Genomic DNA, 20,366 nt, shown 5'->3' on the forward strand with positions numbered 1-20,366 from the left:
GTCAGAGGTTTCACATTTCACAGCAGCTCTCCCATGGACAGGAGAGGTAAATGTTCATGCTCTCATTCTGTTTACCACATGCCTGTGTACTCTACCTTTTACACATCCAGCTGTTGACACTGATGAGATCAGAAGGTTAGCAATTTTGCCAGTGAGAAATAGAAAAAAAAAAATAAAAAAAAATAGATGACAGTCATTCTGATAAGCTGTAGAATCCTGTGGTTTGTTTAACACACGCTCGAGCTGAGGTGTTGGGGTGCCTCTTTGGCTAAAGTACATTGCCCCACAGGGGCATGCTTTCCTTCGTACCACAGAATTGTCCCTCCCCAGCCTTTCCCTGCATGTTATGCTTCCCTCCTGGCCCATCCATATCCAAAGCCCTTGGGGTGATACCAAAAATCATCCCAAATGCACAGGTGAGAGCTCTCCACAAAAGCAGAAGGGACATGTAGGAGGGAAGGTGCTGCAGCAGGTCCACTGCCAGTCACTGCCAACCCCTGCTACGTAGCTTTCCAGCTCTCTGGGCTGGCTGCTTGAGCTCCAGGGAGTCACATCTGAGCAGGTTTAAGCAATGTTAAGGCTGTGACATAAACCAGCAGGAAATTAAAAATTAAGGATGAAATCCTATATTGTAATCGATCTGCGGCCTGCTTGACCAAAATATGGCACAGACCTGGGATCAATAAGTGGTTCTGTATTACTCAGCAGTACATACTGCATCACCCAGGCATATCTCTGACTTAATGAGCTTAGCACAGACATTTAAGCCCCACCTTTACATTTCCCAGTAATCACAGGAAGGGCTTATACTAGGGTTTTGGGCATGAGGGGAGAGGCAAGAAAAAGGGAAAAGCAACCAAAAGAGATAGAATAAACAGTGGCAGAGGACTGTCCTCCCATGCTACAGAACAATACTATGTATGAAATCCCAAAATGAAAGCAGGTGAAGTTTGCAAAACACTTTGGGTGCTTCATAGGACTCCACGTAGTCAAGAATATCTGGAGCATACAATTGTAATACTTGTGCATCTCTATAAGAGACAATACAGTGAAGGCATTTAAAAATGCATTTTGTAGAGGGGACAGAAAATTAATTATCTCTTAAACCAACAAAAAGACACAAATCACTACAAGTAGCAAACATGGTAATTCTTCCCAGATGTTTAAATCCTGGAATAGCATTTTGTTGGGAAGGATGAGTCAGTCACAGACTTTGATCTTGTTCCTTCCTTTATTTCCAACAGGGAATAGCTAACATTTCTGCCTCACTCACCAAATTGAATATCCTGGTTTGAATGTGAAGCAAATGTTTTACCATCCCTGATCACTCTTGAACATGTCCCAAAACTTTCAGCTGGACCTACAGTGCTGGGAGCCCTGAGAAAACCTTGGGGAGTCTGAAGTATCCTTGCATAGAGCCAGCTGTGCTCTGACACCAAGGAAAAGGGTATCAGCTCAGTCTGTTTTGGGCATCAGAGTCAAATGACTAATCAAACCACAAAGCCCAAGAAGACAACCATTCCTACTGGATTTTCAAATTGTGGTACATATTTGTTAAAATAGCAAACAAAACTAAGATGATGTGACTTAACTATTTACAGTTCCCTTTTTAAAGGGAAAAACAACCCCATTCTTTAACCATAAACTATGTTATCTGTAAGATACCTATAAATCCTTACAAATAGTCCTCACTTTACACTGTTCTGTAACTAAACAAAAACAGGGACAAAGTTTCCTTCCTTCTTTCCCCTTTGTCTGGATATTCTCCTGCATAACACCTCTCACTGACTACACTTTAGGAAGAAAGAAAAAAAAGGTGCCATTTAGGCCAGTGTCCTTCAAAAGAATGGTCCCCACTACTGAGTTCAGCATCTTTTATGGGACCATTATAAGGACCATTGTCCCTAGGGTCTTCAACTGTGACACAACAGTGTAAGGATGCTGGAAGAGGCATGTTGCAAGGGCTACAGCTAACTTGTTCCCTCAGCAAATTAGGAAGAGCAGCTGGCTAGCCTATGACCTCCTGAAGCTATGTGACTAAGTGAGGAAGGCCCAGAGAGCTACAGTGATTTGTTTTGTGGTTTCTCACAGCAAATCACCTCTCGGGCTCAGAACTTGGGTGTCAAGACTCATCACAAACATGCTTTTTCTGTTGATATTGCTATTGCCTGAAAAATTAATAGCACTTAAAAAACATTGTTCAGAACTGCAACCACAGCTGGCAGAGGCACACTGGAAAGCAACCTGAGACACTCTAGAAAAGTACCCATGTCCTGCATTACTAAAGAAACAGAATTAATAATATACAAGCACATGGTTGGCTGCAAGAGAAGGATGAAGGACAGCTTTTCAGCTAGCAGCTCAGCAACTGCACTAGGAAGAAGGAAGGAAGGAAGCTATGTATGTAGTTCATTTTAATTTATGCCCTGTGAATTTGTATGTGGGTTTATTTCACACAGGCTATAACCTTCTGGACTATTTCTCTTGGTTTTTATGTAATAAAACTGCATTTATACCTCTGTGTGTTGTTTAGACTGTGCTGTGTATAAAGATATAATACAGCAGTAGGTATATCAAACAGACAGAGAGAACCTGAGGGGGTGGTTTGGCTTTTTTAGTGCCAACATGGCCTTATTCAGCCCTTTATGCAATTCAGCCTAGCTCGCTGTCATAACAACACAGTGTTGCAACTCTCCACTCTCCTCATCTTCCTCGTTTGCATCCCAGGAGGTTTCAGTAGCCACCAGGGCATGACAGGAAACGTTATAAAGACAAGGCACTGCTATTGCTTCCTGCTCTGAATGAGCCTAAAGCTTGTTAAGTGCTTCTGCCACGTAAACCTCTATTTTTCCAAATGGAAAAACACGGGGAGCAGAGGAGGGAGCAGAAAAGACAAGCTTGTGCCCAGCTAGATCTAGCTGCATTTTTTTCAGTTAACTTTGTTTCTTTTCATTTCAAAAAAACTATGAAATGCTACTACTGTCCAAAAATACCGAACTAGGGCTTGACATATGTACCACCCACAAAGTTACATTTGGACTCAGGATCAACATTTGAGAAAACTGGGCCAAATCGTACCAGGAGCCAAAAAAGATGTCAGAACAAAAGAACAAGGGCTGACATGATGTTACTCATATGCTAACTGGAATCTGCTCTAAATGCATGGCAAAAAAAAATCATCAGAAGCTGCTAAATGCACAAGACAATCTTCTGAAGAAGTTTCCTACAGTGCTGAGGTCAATAGCAGTGCTTTAGGCACTCTAAATAAAAGATTATCAAAGTTAGCTGCATATTGCTGGGTCAGAACTTGAAAAACTGGTAGCTGCCACATACAGGTTTCAGAGACAAAATCCTAGATAATGTCTTACATGTGTTATGAGTTCTCCTGCCATATAATTTGTTCTTAAAATTGGCCATCTGAATGCACATACAAATTCATGTAAGAGTAAAAGTTGTTGATGACCAAAACCAAAATCCACATTATATTTTCTTTCACAGGAAACTGTGTAAGCTTACTGGTCATGAAAAACATTGCATTGGCATCCCCAGGCACAACAGATGGTGGCAAAAAAACAATCTATCCTGACCTGGGAGGCTCAGTTCTGTGCATGACAGGGGAATCCAGACTCTGTGCTGGCATTTGGCTTTAGAAGGTTAGTCCATGTTTCACATGTCTGCTAGTGACACCTGATAGTAAACTGAGAATTAAATGTAAAGGAGAGCAAAACCATCGTCATCGAAGGGCTTTAGCTTGAAGCACAGAATTAAATCCACTTCTGGCAGGCAAGCAAGGGAAAATACTACTGCCTCAGAAATGTCCTAGTCCGTGCTGAGTACAAGGATGAAGGCATCTTTGAGGGGTGTATTTCTAGCACCTCTTTGCTAGCACTCTGTAAAAACCCAATCCCAGACCATCCTCAAACACCCTCCACCTGTCCCCTCTCTTCCCCTCACCCAAAAACCCCCAACTCACACAAAAAACTACTCCAGCTAACCAAATAACCTCCTCTCCAGCTCAACTCACAGTAACAGAAGGCCAGGTTTTCACCTTTGAGCAACACAAAACTTGATATAAATTGTTTCTTTTTTTTCCCCCTCCCACCCAAGGAATCAGTGGATTGGAGCTCACTCTTTGGATAACAGATCCTAAGTCACCAGCCCAAAAGGAACTGTTTATCTGTACTGCCTATTGAACTACAGGAAACAAACCATTGTACATGAGAGCTTACTACCAAGAAGAAAAGATATATAGTACAGGTTAGGTACAGAGCCACTGAAAACTATGAAATTTATGTCTCAACCCAGCCATAATCTAAAAAAATATCCTTACATGTGTGCTTCTACAGAATCAGGATCTCTAAATCCAGTGTCTCAGTAGTTTTCGCCTATTGGTCATCTGACACTTTGCTTAATGAAGCAAAATTACAATAAACCACTATAATAAAAGCACACAAACTATAGTAATGTTTGTTAAAAGATGATGGTAAATCAATTAAAGACTGATGCACACACACATGTGCACAAAAGAGATTTTATGGGAAGATCTACTCTAAACCAAGACACTCTCACAGGGCTTCTTTCAGATAAAGAGGAAAACATACAAGTTTTAAAACACGTATTATTCCCAGGAAATTCAGAAACCCCTTCTTATGAACCCAAAACTGTAAAATACTTCATTTTGCAAATCCCAGTTCTGTCTACCCATCTACAAATTAAAAAAAAACCCCAATACATGTCTCAATATGACGTGTCACACGTATTATCTCTGGCTTGGTCAAATCTGACTGGCACATGAGCCCTGGACCTCCAGGGAACCTTCACTGTCGTGTACAGTCCTAGGATGGAGTCTGGACTTCGGAGAGCACCAGCACCACATATTCCTGTGGAAATAATTCCTAAGTAAAACAAACTCTATCCATTTTGATCAGCCCATTTTAAAGATTCAAGCATCAGAATTTTTTCTCAGGCACTTTTTTTAGTCCATTCGCCTTTAATGGAGCATTAAAAGAAAGTGGTAGAGGAAAAGTTGAGGGGAGGATGGTCAAGCATCTTTCTCAAGCATCTAGAGAGGCCCTTGCCTCCAAAAATGACAAATCAGGAAAACAATTAATTGAAGGTATGTAAAAGCACTTGCTCTTGCTGCTTTTTGTGTTCAGGAGACCAGGAGGGACAGAGCAAGTGTACCGCAAGCACTTTCCTTCACTGCTTGTGACCTGTTGAGCTCCACTACCGAGTGACAGAAACTCTGCAGATACTGCAGCTGCACATCAAGCAGGTCCACCTTCTGGAACAGACTCAGCAGGTCAAGTCTTTTTTCCCCCAGGTGAATTTGCTGCCTTGAGCGCTTCTTAAAATTTACTTTATTTCTTGTGCTTTTAAAAGACAAATAGGGAGGTTTTGCAACAATTTTCTCTGGAGAGAGAGGGTAAGGGAAATGGGCTTTTAACACCCTATGGGATTAGTGCACTGTGATGGACAGAAAAAATGTTTGTAAATTCATGTTTTGCCGTACTTCTTGTTAAAAGGCTGTGGTGAGGCAGATGGGAGAAAGGCTGCACGTTAACTTCACAGTGCCTGCTCCACATTTGCTAGCTGGGATCCTCTAGAAGCAAAGGAGATTGCTGTCAAAGAGGAATCATGAAGCAAACTCCTCTTGAAAAGATCACTCTAGTGTAGGATGAGGCAGGCAGTGAGACACAGCAAGCACAGACCTCACCACCCTACCTTGAAACTCCACTGAAGAGCAAGGGACCTCCTCTCAACCACTAGCAGAGCCATAAATCAGTCTTGGGTGGCAAGGGAATGAAAGAGGATTTCCTAAGGACACAGCCAAGCTTATGGCAAATTTGTGCAGCTGGGAAAGCCAGAGAAAGCAGGACTGGGGGAAGAGACTTTGCCTTATCAGGAGGAAGAGTTGTTTTCGCTTGGTTTTTCAGATTGAAGATTACCTCATTTCAGTTTAGTTTCTTTCTGATAGAACAGACTGGGAGCCTTTTGTTTGCCCTTGCATATGCAGCACCTGATCTCATGCCAAGACAGAGCCCAAGTGAAGATGCACAACCATGCAGGAACAGGTCTTTGATGCACTGCTTCCAGAAGGAGATGCTCTTGCAGGACATGACTCAGACCAACCTCATTGTTGTCATTCTCACTTGATTTCAGAGAGGTCATTCACAATGAGCTTTACCACAGACTTAAGTTTTGTCTTTTGTTGCAGCACTATTACTTTCCTGTTTCTGCTTTCTCCTGCCCCAAAGACACTGGCTCAGCTCCTGTGGCATGTGTGCATGCACTTGGGGGAAAGAGCCATTTGTCACTGTCAGATGTGCTGTACACAGCAGGTCAGCTATCACCTCCTGCTGCTCCTGCAGTGAGGGCTGAAAATCTCGAAAAGATGCATAACATGCAAATTGCAAACAGCCATTCATCATGGCAGAGCTGTGCCCCAGACACCCAGGCACAACCCAGCAAGGTGCTCTAGTTGTGTGCACCAGAGGCACATCCCCTCCTGCTCTGGCTACCTTGCAATGAGAGACAAGAGCACAGACACAAAACGCAAGGCAAGTGGGTGTGGATGATGGTTTCTGCTGCAAAAATTATATCCTCTCTCTCTCCTCCAGAAAGGCCCAGTGTTGCAAAGGTGCCCCATAATCACTAAATTATGAAAATGTAAGTTGCTGGAAGGAAATTAATACCAGGCATAACTGGGGAAAAGGTTGCTTTCTCGTGAAGTAATTATGAAATTAAAATTTGATCTCTCCCAAAGGAGATGGCTGAGGTCTTGAAGGCAACAGTACAGCCAGGATTTCAGCAGAAACAGCACAGAAGGTTTTGCTAGACAAAAAAGCTCAATTAAAGAAAAGGGGGGGGGAATGATGACTTTGTGTAAATTACATGAATTTGGCTAAAAGGCGCAATCAAGCAGGTTAGGGCCCAGGGTTGCAGATTTCCAATTACATTTTACAAGTTGGAATCAAGCTGTTAGGAAATGCAGCTTATCTGAATAAGACTAATAATGCTAAGCTAATTAAACCCACAGGCATTAGCCAGCAGATAAATTCAGGCCAAAAAGAGGGACACTGTCACTTTAAATACTGCCTTGGGATCGGTGGAAAAGCTAATGAGGAGTGTCAGTTGGGGCTGTTTTATTAGGTGGTTCTCCAGAGACTATAGCCTGAGGTTTCTGTAGCAGGGCTTCTGTGCTTGATTCAATAAATCAATTTATATTAAAGGGGGATGCAGCACAGGCGCCAGCTCCATAAAGCATTTCTGTGGCATTTTTCAATCTGCTCAGGCACTCCTCGGGCAGGCTACCTGAATGCACTGTCAAAGGACATTGAGCCTAGCAATAAAGAATAAGATAGCAGCTGCATTGGCAATATTTGTTCAAATCAGCTCACACATTACCAAGCAAAACATGTACACTGGCTCTCACCAGGGTATTCTGGATCCCCAATAAGTGATTAATGAGAGCCTGGGTTTTGTGAGCCTGAGTCTGAACCGCAGACAGCAAGGCAGTCTGCACAAAGAAAGCAAAAGGCATCCATTCCAAACAAAATAAAACGTCTTGAAAAGTGAAGTTGCTTTTATAATCAGATGCTTAGAGACTGAAAGACATTCCTTGTTGGAAAGAAAAGGGTGAGTGCAGAGTGTGCGGGCAGCTTTCCAGGCAGTGGACAATATTGACTCTAGAATAAAATGGGTTTTGCTTAGTGCTTGCCTCAGGGCACCAGCCTCCCTGCTTTGGAATAAATCATGCAGGCATTCCCCAGCACGGGCTGACCCTCGGGTGCCTATCCGTGTGCCACAGCACCCCTCACACCAGACACACAGACACAGAGCTGGCAAGGGCTCTGCTGCTGCCACAGAGGCAGTGCCCAATTCCCCTGCTCTGCTGCCACCTTGGGCTTCAGCCCATGGAGTGTGGTGGGTGCTACAGCAGTTTGGACCATTTCTGATAGTGTGCAGCTCAACTCTGAGAGCTCCTGGAGGGCAAAAGAAGCCATCAACAAATAGGGTCAAAAAATGGACTTGTTATCTAGTGCTCTTTTGCCATGCTAAAATCAAGTCATAGAGCTGAAGCTGTGCTATAGAAACAAGCCTTTAAAGAACTCCACTCAATGCAAGCAGCAAAAAGACCACTGTTTTTCTTCCAAGGAGGAGCAAAAAATTAACTTTGTTGATGCCAGTTGGTAGCACCTTCTGGATGCCTTTGGTTAAGCACAGCACTGTATGGCTCCTCCAGCCCCATGGAAAGCCGAGAGGAGAACGCTGGAAGGAGCCACAGTAAGGGACACAGCCAGCCAGAAACCAGGTTTTGGGAAGGTGTCTAGGATATAGTTAAAGCAAAGTACTTCAGAATTGTTCACACTGGATTTAACCACAAGTGAAGAAAACCCGACCAACTGTGTCTTAACTTTTAAATAAAAGGCAGAGACATAGAACACTAATTCTGTGCAGTCCTTTAAAGGAGCAATTATCATCAGGTCTGCTGCTTTCCCCCACATATTTCTACCTTGGGCTACTCACCCCCTTTTAGCACTGGCCACACTCTGCTCACATGGTTTCTGAGTCTTCCCTGATGCTTCTGTTGCCAGGAATTCTCAAAGCCACCAAGACGCCTCTCACCAATACAAGTTTAAACTCTGCAAGTCATGGACCTGAAACCCCCAGCCCAGAGACCCAGCTGTGAAAGACTGTCAGTAACACAGATGTCTGCCAGCAAATTACATCTTGAGACAGCTCAGAGGCTTGTTCAGGAGGAGACACAGCCCTTAAGATGCCTTGTCAGCTACAGTACTCATTTTGCAATGGCTCTTTCACCACAGCACACATGGGGTGAGGGTACAGGAGGGACAGCTCATGGTCAGCTCCCACCTAAATGGGATTTATTTTAGAGATATTTAATACAGCATTATTTCTCATCACTATTGCCACTGCAGAGAACAGATAAAAGGTAGGTGAGCTGGAGTGAGAAGGGAAAGGCTGGTCTCAAAGCAGTTACAGGCAGCCTGGACTGGAGATGTGCTGCACATTGCTGGATCAGTGGTTGTCCTAATGCTGTGGGGAAACTTGGCAGCTCTGCTACCACTGTGGGCTGTGGAGACAAAGCTAGTGTGGAAACTTCACATAAAAAAAAAAAAAGAAGAAAGGAAAGGGAGAAAAAAAGCCCATAAAGGGCTAAATGCATTACGACAGACCCAAAGACAATAACCTTTTGTAATCCAAACAAGCTGGGCAAGCCAAGCCATTGTTGAGAATCTGAAAAGCTGCAGAGCAAAGGACAAGGATAAAAATGACGGAAAAAAAATCCTACAGTTTCTAATAGAAAACACAGAAAGTATCCTGAATTTTAAAACAAACCAGTTCATTTTCCTGAGGAAACATCACAGCAGACAGAGCTTTACTCACTAAAGGATTCAGTAATTAAGTGCAAGAGTGGCTGTTTCTTCCTAATGTCACATGCACCTCTCTACGTGTACTGACCAAAAAAAGATTCAGACAATTGATCATCTGCATTGTATGTGATAAAAGTCTAGCAGCATTTTAGTGTATCAAACTCTGGCTGGCCAAAGCTCCACCTGACATTTTCTAGAAAAGAAACATATATGCTAATTTATTCTCCATGATAGATAGTGTCCTTAGAAACAAATGCTAAACAGACATGTCCTTTGTGGCCATTGTGTCCTGATGCATCTGTTAAAACCAGGAATTAGAAAGGGAAGAATATAGAAGAAAACTCCTTGAACTGGAAAACAAGCACTAAGAAACCTCAGTCACCTCAAACCATCACCTCTGAGGGCCCACCAAGCTGGAAATCTAATGTCTTGTCCACAGTGTCAACAATTAATGTTTACATAGCCTTTTAGGTAAACAAAACCTGATTGCTTCTCCTCTGCTTAGATCACTGCACACAATTCAATGGAAAAAAATACCCTGGGCAAATACCTTACAAAAAGAAATGGATCCTTATTTAGAAGGGCTCTGATTTAGATAAATGTATGGCAATGGAGCAATTCCCTCATAATTTTATTGTCCTGAGGCAATCAAGCAAGGAGTAACTGATGCACTAGCTGTGTAATATGGAGCAGCTAAAAGATTTAGATTCTTTTATTCAGGACAAAATCGTAGCCCCCCATTTTCCACTTCCAGCCTGAAGTCAAAAGGAACATCAAGGAGAAGTAGCCTCCTCACAGTCTCCACATGCTTTTGCTTGGCACAGGCCACCTCTTTTTGGGACAATACTGTGATGAATTCAGACTTGAATTTTCAAGTCACAGTACAAGAATTTATTCCAGAATAACTGCTTACAGCTAAGCATATTTGTACTAAACTGGTGACAATTTTTGCATTGACCATATTAAAATCTGTAACTGGATCAACATGTGTCCTACACTTCAGGAAATTCAGAAAAATCAACAGGAAAATAGCTGTCTTCTCCTCCCTGCCACATGCTAGAATTAAGAAAGTTCACACACCAGTACTGAAAAACAATACATTGAATCAAATCTTCTGGTTCGACTTACCCAAGATCTTCTACCTTACTCATTACTCTACATTTAAAATTTGTGTTCCTCCTAATTTATCTTTCTTCTAATGTCAAACAGTATTAGCTATGTAATAACCATTTTGAATAAGGTTAAGGGCTACACACAGATTCACAAATGAGGTAGAAACTGATATACAGAATAATCTCTTAATTTTTAACCATATGCATCCCAACATTCTGCTCATAATTTGGACTGGAAAAAATCATAGTAGTAAGCAGAACTTACACTGAACTTTTTTTACATGTCTCTGAAGTTCATTTTGAACCTCTATTATGCATAAATAGTTATTTTTATCTCTTCATGCTTTACTTGGTATTTATCAACACCTAATTTGATCATTGTGATACCCTTTCACATAAATCACTTAATTCTTTACAGTTTCTCATGGTCCTTTCTTGTTTAATAGGAAAAGAATTGTGGTGTCACCTGCCAATGCTGCAACTTCAACCATTCTAACCTCATTTCCTTTCCACTAACCACTAACCATCTGGGAAACACAAAGTAACTGCCATGAATATGAAGAAACCCTCTTTGCCTTCCAACCACGATGAAAGAAATCTGCTCTTACCCACCTTTCTGGAAGTTCCTGGCCCATGCTACTTCTGCAGGTCTCCCCAAAATTAGAACTGTACTTCAGGGTGTTTTTTTCCACCAATAGTATCTTACATCTTAAAAAAGAGCTTTTGGAAGTCTACACGAAACCATTCATTACTGATGCCTCCAGAGGCCAATAGTATCTTACATCTTAAAAGAGGGCTTTTGGAAGTCTACACAAAACCATTCATTACTGATGCCTCCAGAGACATCTGGGAATGTAACAAAAAACCCTCCCTTTGCAGAAATTGGGAGAGTGTCTCACAATCTTCCAAATGTTTTGCTAAGTCCTCAGTTGATCCAATGTTCTCATTCTGTTCCTATTCTTTTGCTCATGCCTGTAGCCTTTTTAAAATGCGAAGTCATCATTCTCCGGGTGAGGCTGCATATTCTATTAGCAGCTGTTCAAGATGACAGACAGTCATAGTTATTTCCAGATTAATATGTTCTGCAGAAACACTGCATGTAATATCAAACTTAGATCTTTATTTTGCCATTAAAACTTCTTATATTTATGGTCTGTAAAGTACGGGACAAATCGAAAACTGTGTAGAGTTGTAGTTATATGTGAGCATCCAAGTCTCCAAACCTACAAGAATTCAGGCTTTAACCCACTCCATTCTTTCTCTTCCTGAAGGACATTTGCCATGGATGCTAAAACGCAAACATCATGCAAGTAAAGATCACTTGCATATATTGGGTCTTTGCCTTTATAGCTCACACACAAAACTCTCAACAGCAAAGATTAGGGCTTCTCCAAGTGAGTGAGAGTCACTGGAGAAGAAGCCTCTTGAACCAACAGCAAACAATGAAGACATTTAACCAGAGACATAAAAATCATCATTCTTTCTGTCTTCACTTCTTTAAGTCAATGCCATTCATTCAAGCCTATTCATTTTAGGCTCATTATGACTTTTATTCAGATAGGCCCATCTCTAAAACAGTTTCTCAAGGATTACCCAAATCAGGGGTCAGCTGCACTGCAGTACAGGAGGCAGCTCTTCCCTCCTACAAACGTTCTTCAGCATGTAAAGGCATGACGGCCTACTGATCCAACATTTCTAAAGAGCTACTTTCACGATAGGAAAATTGTTTAGCTTTCAGAAAGATCCCCTGGCATCTTCCTGGCATCTTGCCTTTCATGTGTTTGCCCTGCTTTGAGTGCTCGCATGTTAAAATGAACCAAGATTCTGGCGTTGGAGGGAGGTCAACTTATTTAAAACATTAACTTATAAAAGAAACACACATCTGAAAGGAGGAATTGCTGTTCTTTTAGCACGCAGGGCTATGCCTCCATGTTTGATGCTGTTTACACTAATCAAAGACATGTACAAAGCAGGCACTGGTTAGGGAGAAGGCTGACCCCATGCTGAGAAGGACACATTCTTACCAGCCAGTCATGTTGAAGTCACGGTAGAGCATCCTCTTTCCAACTTCCTTGCGCTGCACCCTCCGTGGAAACTCTAAAAGTGTGAATTCATTTCCCAGCAAGTGGGGCTGCATGTAAGCCTGTGGGCAGAAATCGAACCACAGATATTACATAAAACAAGACATCATCTATTTTTAATGAGGTAGCATTACCATCCCTTCCCACAGAAATTCCACCCACTCCTCCACTCTGCTTTTTAAATAAGGAAGATGATGTGGTCATTTCAGAAAACGATGTGCACATACACCAGTTCTGACCCTGCCTGGTGTCCAGCAGCAGCTTTATAGAGAGCAGTCATTTTGCCCTCAAAATCCTTCACTTGGTCTCCTTGCTTTTCAAAATTTGGGATCTCTAAAGTACATCATCCATGACCCTGAAGGAGTCATCAGGGCTTTGTAAAACAGAACACATCTTTTCTAAGTCAGCAACCTGAGAGAAGGGAATGATCAAATACAAAGCCATGGACCAAGCACAGACTTGGGGTACGTGTGGAGTGAAACTCAAGCTTTTTGACTCCCAGCTCAGCTATGCCAACAACACACACAACCTAATAGTACTACCACACTTTCTCACGTTCCCTTTTACCTGCTCAGCATGCTGCACCCACTCGCATGTGACACAAGTTGCAGAGCAATTTATTTTCTTGTTTTCGAAAAACTACTTCCTTCATGCAAAACAGACTTTGAGAAAAGCAGCAGCCGTTTTGTGTCACAACCACAACTTATGTCTTTGATGGCATCAATGTTCAAATGTTGCTGCTGTCCTTTCTGGTGTACTGCTCTGCAGATGCTGGGAGGCCTCTTTGCCAGAGTCATGCCCAAGGCTCATGTTCTCCAGAGCTGACCATACTTGGGAGCATAGTGAGGCTCCTTGTCCACTGTGTACACTTTTGGATTGAAGTTACACAGAGATCACTGTGGTTAGGTTAATCCTAAACATACTCTATTTCTTCTTTCTGAAATAAACCTCATTCATTTTTCTTTAATACTTGCATAAACAAGCCTTCCTCCGTCCCTCTCCAAAGCCACATTGCGAGCGAGCTCCTTGTGAAGACACAGTCAAATTGGCTAGGGAACTGAAAAAAGATGCATTTCTTAACTTTTTTTGCAGATAACTCTCTTTCCTTATCCAGTTGGTTAAGGCAAAAAAGTCTGTCTTACCTCCAGCAGCAGTTGCCGTCAAGGCAGATTAAATGAGCTGGGTTTAGTTTGTGGGTTTGTCATAAATCTAGTGCTCATCAAAGGTCAGCAGCAGGAAGCAGTGGAAGCCCTTATTGATCTACCTGGCATCTATCATGCAGACAGTTCACAATAAAATATTTCCTGCATTTAAGCCTGTTTCCATTCAATTTAATAGGAGCTGGATCAGGCTCAACACATCACAATGCTAACCTTCTATCAGCTTGTCCCTGTTCCCATCATCTGACATCCTTCCAGAAAATGCACCAAGCTCGGCTGAAATGGGACTGAGGGAGATTGCTGTGTGTAGCCAACATGATTGGATTATGCTTGCAAGAGGTGGCTTTCAAGCACACAAGTGTGATCTTGACATTGTGATCCCTTTCCTGGAACAGGAGATCCATCAAATTCTCTGTGTACAGTTAAGGGAATTATACATTTTCCCTGCAGTCTACAGTCAGCCAAGGCCCCTTTTTCCACCCAAATATTGTTTTCAAGGACCCTCTAATTGGATCACTATTCCTCATTAGAGAAATGGTTGAGAAACACTAGTGACTTCTGAAAGGTCCAGCAGTATTAGTCCAGATGAGGCTTTTTAGACTTCCAGAACTCTGGATTCTTTATTTAAAAGTACATGTAAGCTTTTTATTTATTTTCATGCTGGTTACAAAAAAGATGTAACATGCCTAATGATCTGCAATACATGAGTGATATTTGTTGTTTGTATGACAACAGAGAGCTGGACTTTCTTCAGTATTTTTTACATTCTTTCTGGTCTATGATATTGTAAACAATGAAGTCAGTCTGCTTTGAAAGTGAAATTCAGTTCATTTTTAAAAATACACAGCCTTTCTTGGTTAAAACATTGCAAACCACTGCTAGCTAAAAACTAGTGTTGCCTGCCTACAAAACAAGTAGTCTTACTTAAAGAAAAGAACCCCTCATACCTGACATCAAAATGAAGTTATCTAACATTTAGATTATGAGATTACCTAATAGTCTGGATCACAGGTCCAGAAGAAAAACATTACAGGTTTTTAGCATTTTTCCACTTGAAAACAAGAATTTCCTTTACTGAAAAGCTAAAGTGATTGGGAGAAACTGCATTTCATAAAGATTTACTCAGATGAAAAGTCTGAGGTGACAAGTGAAATAAGATTAATAAAGCTGGAAGAGTTGTGGACTGCTAATGTTCAAATAAGATTTCTCTTCCGCAGCCAAGCCTCAATGCTAGATTTGCAATCCAGGGATCTTAACTTGATTCTAGTATTTTTGGTGTCAGTGAAACAGAGGGAGAAGAGCAATTTGGAAGGTTCTGGTGCCTGTGAGGTGAATTCTTCTAAGAAAAAATGGGGAATTCTATAGGGCTTTTTTTAAAAAAAATTGATTTTCTATGGTTTTTACCCTTTTCTTTTAACAATTATGCTTCACTGGTAATTCTACAGAGAGAAGAATATTCTGCCATAAAACTCAGCTGCCATTTCCAGACAGGTTTGTTGAGAACTCTTCTCCATTTACTATGAGGCAGGACTCTTCTCCACCTCAACCAAACCATGCTGGGCAGCAGAACCAGAAAATAATTTAAAAAGCAACACACTAAAAATCATTAAAAACACTTTAAAAATATTTTTCAAGATTTAAAACAAACAACTTTAAAACACTTCAAAAATCTACAGATCTTTCAAGTACTTTCAATACAAGCAAACTCCGTGAAATCCCCTCAAGTGATTACATGAGAAACAAAAATGGTAAGTGAACTACCAGAATTTCACCTGTGATGAGGCACAATATTTTCACCATATTTTTTTTACTTGTTTAGTCTCAATTTGCAAGAACCTCAGATAAGTAATACCACTCAGAAAACCTGAAATTTAACAAAATGAGTGTCTTTCAAACGCTTTCTGTATGCTTACAAGGTATGCCCAGACAATCTTCTTATTCTGTGTAATGGAACTAAACCACAAAAGGTGGTGGTAGAAGGAAAGAGGGAAATAGAAGTCAAATCCATTCCCTGCTTCTGGCAGTCATTGCCTGCACAACTGCCAAATGTACCAGAGAAGTTCCCAGATCATACTGGATTTTGTTTCCCCCAAGATATAGTGATATGGGAAGTCAGGGCTTTTCCCAGGCAGAAGTTCAAAAGACAAGGAGGTTTGTGAGTACTCACCAGTGGGAGGGAAACCAGCACCGTGCACTGAACCTCCACAGAAGCCAAAGGACCAAGGGAATACTGGTGCAAAGCTCTCACACCTTACATCTTAAGAAGTGCTCTCTGACTGAAGGGTTGACTGCCTTCTGCAATACTCTCACAAAGTTGCCTGACACAGAAGTTTGTCTCTGCCATACGACCTGCCTGAAATCTGCAGCTGTATGCTGTCCTCCCACTGCCCTCCTATGGAGAGATGACCATGACCACAGTGCATCAATGACTGGTTAGTCAACTTGATCATTTGATGTTTCTATGCCAGAACCCTTTGCCCAAGGCCATTCTTGGATGCATGGCAATAAACCTGCACTAACATGGTGGCCAAATAGGGAAAACATTTGTTTCTCTCCCTTCTCAGTTACTCAACCAGTACTGGCTGAAGCAGAGTTTTGTCTAAGACTAGGCCAGAGGACTTCATATAGGGATACCCATGATCTGAATAACTCCTTGTTCCATTTTTTTTTTTCCACATGGAAATTAAGGCTTAGAAAGAGAGCCTAAACAAATGACCCGTGTGGCTGAAGCAATCAATAGGCACTAAAGGCAGAGGAAAGCTCCTTCAGCCTGACTGTGCCAACAGTATCTGCTGCACAGGGAACCAACGCTCAGTAGCCTGCAAGCTGTAAATCCAAACCCTCCCTTTGCTTGTGCAGTAACTTCCCAACAATGAACAGTACCTCTGCATTTACCAAGTTAAATATTAATGCTAAAAATATAAAACGATTTTCTTCCTACTGTGTAGGAAGAGCAGTGCAACATGTTTGAAACAAAGAAGCTCAGCTTGAAGTGCAAATAAGAAAACACATCCAAAGTAACTAACTTTCAGACAGGAACAGCAGATTAGAGATGTTGCATACAATACAGTGATAGCAGAACCTGGAGACAAAGTGAGTAAGGAGAATAATTTGGCATCTAATCATCAAGACAGATGCAGCCTTTGGAGTGTAATGTTTATGCCAGCCTTGTAAGAAATTTGGGGTTGTCTTTTCCTTTTATTTTTTCTATTTTTGAACACTAGAGCAAAAATGTTACTTACAGAATGTTATGTTTGAAATTATCTCTAATTTTGTTTCACACTCTTGCTGTCTTGCATGTGTTCTCTTTGAACATGATACGCACAGACCTGGTGTATTTGTTACATATAGAATTAAAATTAGCAGACAAAGGTAAAGGAATTTTCCAATGGAAACAGCAAAAATGCTTTTCAGATCAGCTACTGGTTTCAAATATAAGACAGAAAGGACATCAAAAGAGAAAAAAACCCTTGTAGGCAATGCTTTATCTTGTGTTTTCTACAGAAGCAGCAGACTCCCTAGATGCTAAAGATACCTTTTATTTCAAAGGCAAACAAATTATTTTAAATTTAACTGAACTGTAAATATTTATTAGGCATCTTTTCCCTTTGGTTCTCTGAATATGAATATTCCCAAAGCAGTATTTCCTCTGAAATTTTCAGCTTCAAGCCAGTGAACCTGACTGAAAAAAAATCAAATGTAACAATGGAGGAAATACAATTTTTTCTTTAAAACCTTCCACCTCCATCTTTCAACCATCAACATTTTGTCTAGTTTCACATCTCAGTGCTTGGGCCAGGCTGAAGATAAGAGATACCTTAAGATCAGGGAGTGCCACTAGCCTTGGCCTGTCCATCTTAAGTCAGGCAAAGCTGATAGTGAGTCTGCCTTCGCTTAAGCTTAAATTTCTAAGAGGAAAAAGCAGAAGACCAGAAGTAGTATCTTGGCCATGTTAGGAATGACATTTTGACAAACAGCCAACCAACTTCAACCAACAAATCTGACCATCAGTGAAAAACTCAAAAAGTAATAGGATTGCTTGCATGAAATATAACACCATGCATTTTGACTTATGTTACTTGGGCAGCTTATCAACCAATGCAACTTGATGTATACAGCATCCTACATGTCCTCATCAGCTACAGTCACCCTGTCCCAGATTTACAGGTGCTGTTAGACTAAATAAAACTAGTCTCTGATCACTCATCCTAACCTGCAGCTACTAATGCTCACTGAGATCAACTCTAAATTGGATATCTTTTCCCTGATCAAGGTACTACCACTGTATGGTTAGAGCACATTAATAAAATCCTGCAATGCTGTTACATGCACACAAAGAGCAGCCTGTGGTATTTTATACTGTCACACAATAAACACTGGGACGGATTGAAATACCTCTGTGGCTCACTAGCTCTATGTCTGAGCTCTCATTATCCAACACCAATGAGCTTCTGAAGTGTCTGCACCTGAACAAGGGGCACAAGTACAGCCATGCTAATTGATGGCCTTCACTGAGAAGATAAGACTCCTTTCATCAGGATTTGCACCAGCAGGCTTTTTTCCACATTTGCTGATGGCTGAAAGACATACATGATCAGTCACTAGTGTTCAGTGGACATGCTGTCCTTCACAGTACCTCAGTGGCATTTGTTTGAACCAGGCAATGGTATTACCAGGCAATGCTTGTCATCAGCAGCACTTGATTTGGTCCTCAGGTCTCTTACCAGATACTGAAGTCGCTGGCGTTCAGTCTCTGGAGTGAATTCTGAAGACATTGGAATGACTTCACCATTTCGGATTATTATAGCCCTGTAACAGTAATGAAACATCATCATTACAGAAAAAAAAAAAAAGTAAAAAATACCCAGAAAACCACAGGGTGCAGTCACGATAATCACATCAGTACAGAAAAAAAATAAATGTAAAAAATACCCAGAAAACCACAGGGTGCAGTCATACTCTTTAGAATCACAGTAAAATAAAGTCATTTTTTTTCTACTGAGGTTGTCAGCAGAACAGGATGAAAATTCCTACCCTGCATCCTTTAGGCTAGACAACAAAGTATATTTGTATAAGCCAAGTTCATTTCAGAGCTCACAGACGTACAGAAAAAAAATAAATGTAAAAAATACCCAGAAAACCACAGGGTGCAGTCATACTCTTTAGAATCACAGTAAAATAAAGTCATTTTTTTTCTACTGAGGTTGTCAGCAGAACAGGATGAAAATTCCTACCCTGCATCCTTTAGGCTAGACAACAAAGTATATTTGTATAAGCCAAGTTCATTTCAGAGCTCACAGACACATCCAGGCAACAAAGGCAAGAGTTACTTCAGCTGATGTCTACAGGGTATCCCTATTAAGTGAAATGCAGACACCCAGAGGAGATGCTGCAGAATCACTGATTGCAGAACAACTCTTTGCAGGTTTTAATACCAGTAGTGACTGACACTGTCTAAACTACTGGCTTCAAATGACTCAAGCAAGCACTTTCCAATTATTGATTGGTCATATGTCATGTCAGAACATTTCTATTCCAACAGGAAATAGAAATAGCAAAGTGAATCCTATTTAACATGAATTTAGCTAGTTACCTGCCAAAAGATGACAGGTAATGCAATGACTGTAGATCAGCCAGGAGATTTCATGCACACTTCTGCAAATGGCAGAGAGAAAATTCTCTCAAACACCTGACTGGCCTCTTACTCATTTGCTATGCTGCATGGAAAATGTAGCCTGATCCTTCCCTGGTGTAATGCCACTGGCTGGAACACAAGAGGAAGAATTTACCCAATATTCCCACTGCATTCGCCAGTCATGTATTCACTCACAGAATTACATTCCTTTATCTTTCCATTATTTAGGCAGCTCTGTAAGCATAGCAATGCTTGGCACTTTTGAAGAGCTGGATGAACTATGTATCATCCCAAAGACTTTAATGCCTGTTTTGGAGCTGCTTCTCAGCCATCAGCAGATTAACTCAGTGTTTGTATAGTAGCAGTGTACCAGCTCTCCTCTTGAATTTACACAGAATTTGATGTAGCTAAACTAAGCATTTGCCACTTGGATTCTGGTTTTACATGGTCTCATTTTTGTGATCCTATCCATGTGCTATTTATGAGCCAGCTTACTTCCCTTGATAATTTGATCGATTTGCTGTCATTGCTCCTATGCTAGGTGTTCTGAAGGAACTGCAATGCAACCAAAAAATATGGTAAGCACATGAAGACTGAAAATTTTACCTCTGAATTCAAAACACAGGCATCTTGAGAAAACCAGCTCAGGTACAAACCAGCTTTGTAAAATTAGTGGCACTAGATAAATTTCCAAGTCTTCTGGATAGGTCATCAGACTAAAATTATCTCCAAATGGTCATTTACTATTACTAGTATGCAAAAGGAAGGAGCATTATCTAAGAGGAAAGGAACTGTTTGCATTTCTGAGATTAATGTGGCAAAGAACAGACAAGTACAGGATGGCACTACAATGGGAGATGTGGGAAGAGGCTCTAGTGATGAGGGAAAACTGCTCTGCTCTGACAGGTAACAAATTTACTGCTCCTGGACTTCTAGCACTCCCTTGCAAATAATCCTCTGTAGAAATTAGACATGGCAGG

At 41.2% G+C, this 20,366-nt stretch overlaps 1 protein-coding gene across 1 annotated transcript in view; it reads right to left on the bottom strand.

Moving 5' to 3' along the window:
* PPM1H (protein phosphatase, Mg2+/Mn2+ dependent, 1H) overlaps nt 1-20,366 on the bottom strand; it is a gene marked incomplete at its 5' end in the record, with an annotated part of 49,795 nt that overhangs the window by 17,141 nt on the left and 12,288 nt on the right. The window contains 2 exons of the mRNA XM_009079688.1: nt 12,535-12,653; nt 18,476-18,560. Coding sequence (XP_009077936.1) covers nt 12,535-12,653; nt 18,476-18,560 — 204 coding nt within the window. The remainder of the gene's footprint in view (nt 1-12,534; nt 12,654-18,475; nt 18,561-20,366) is intronic.

The sequence above is a fragment of the Acanthisitta chloris genome, unplaced genomic scaffold (genome assembly GCF_000695815.1).
Source record: "Acanthisitta chloris isolate BGI_N310 unplaced genomic scaffold, ASM69581v1 scaffold7898, whole genome shotgun sequence".
NCBI classification, from domain to species: Eukaryota; Metazoa; Chordata; class Aves; order Passeriformes; family Acanthisittidae; genus Acanthisitta; species Acanthisitta chloris.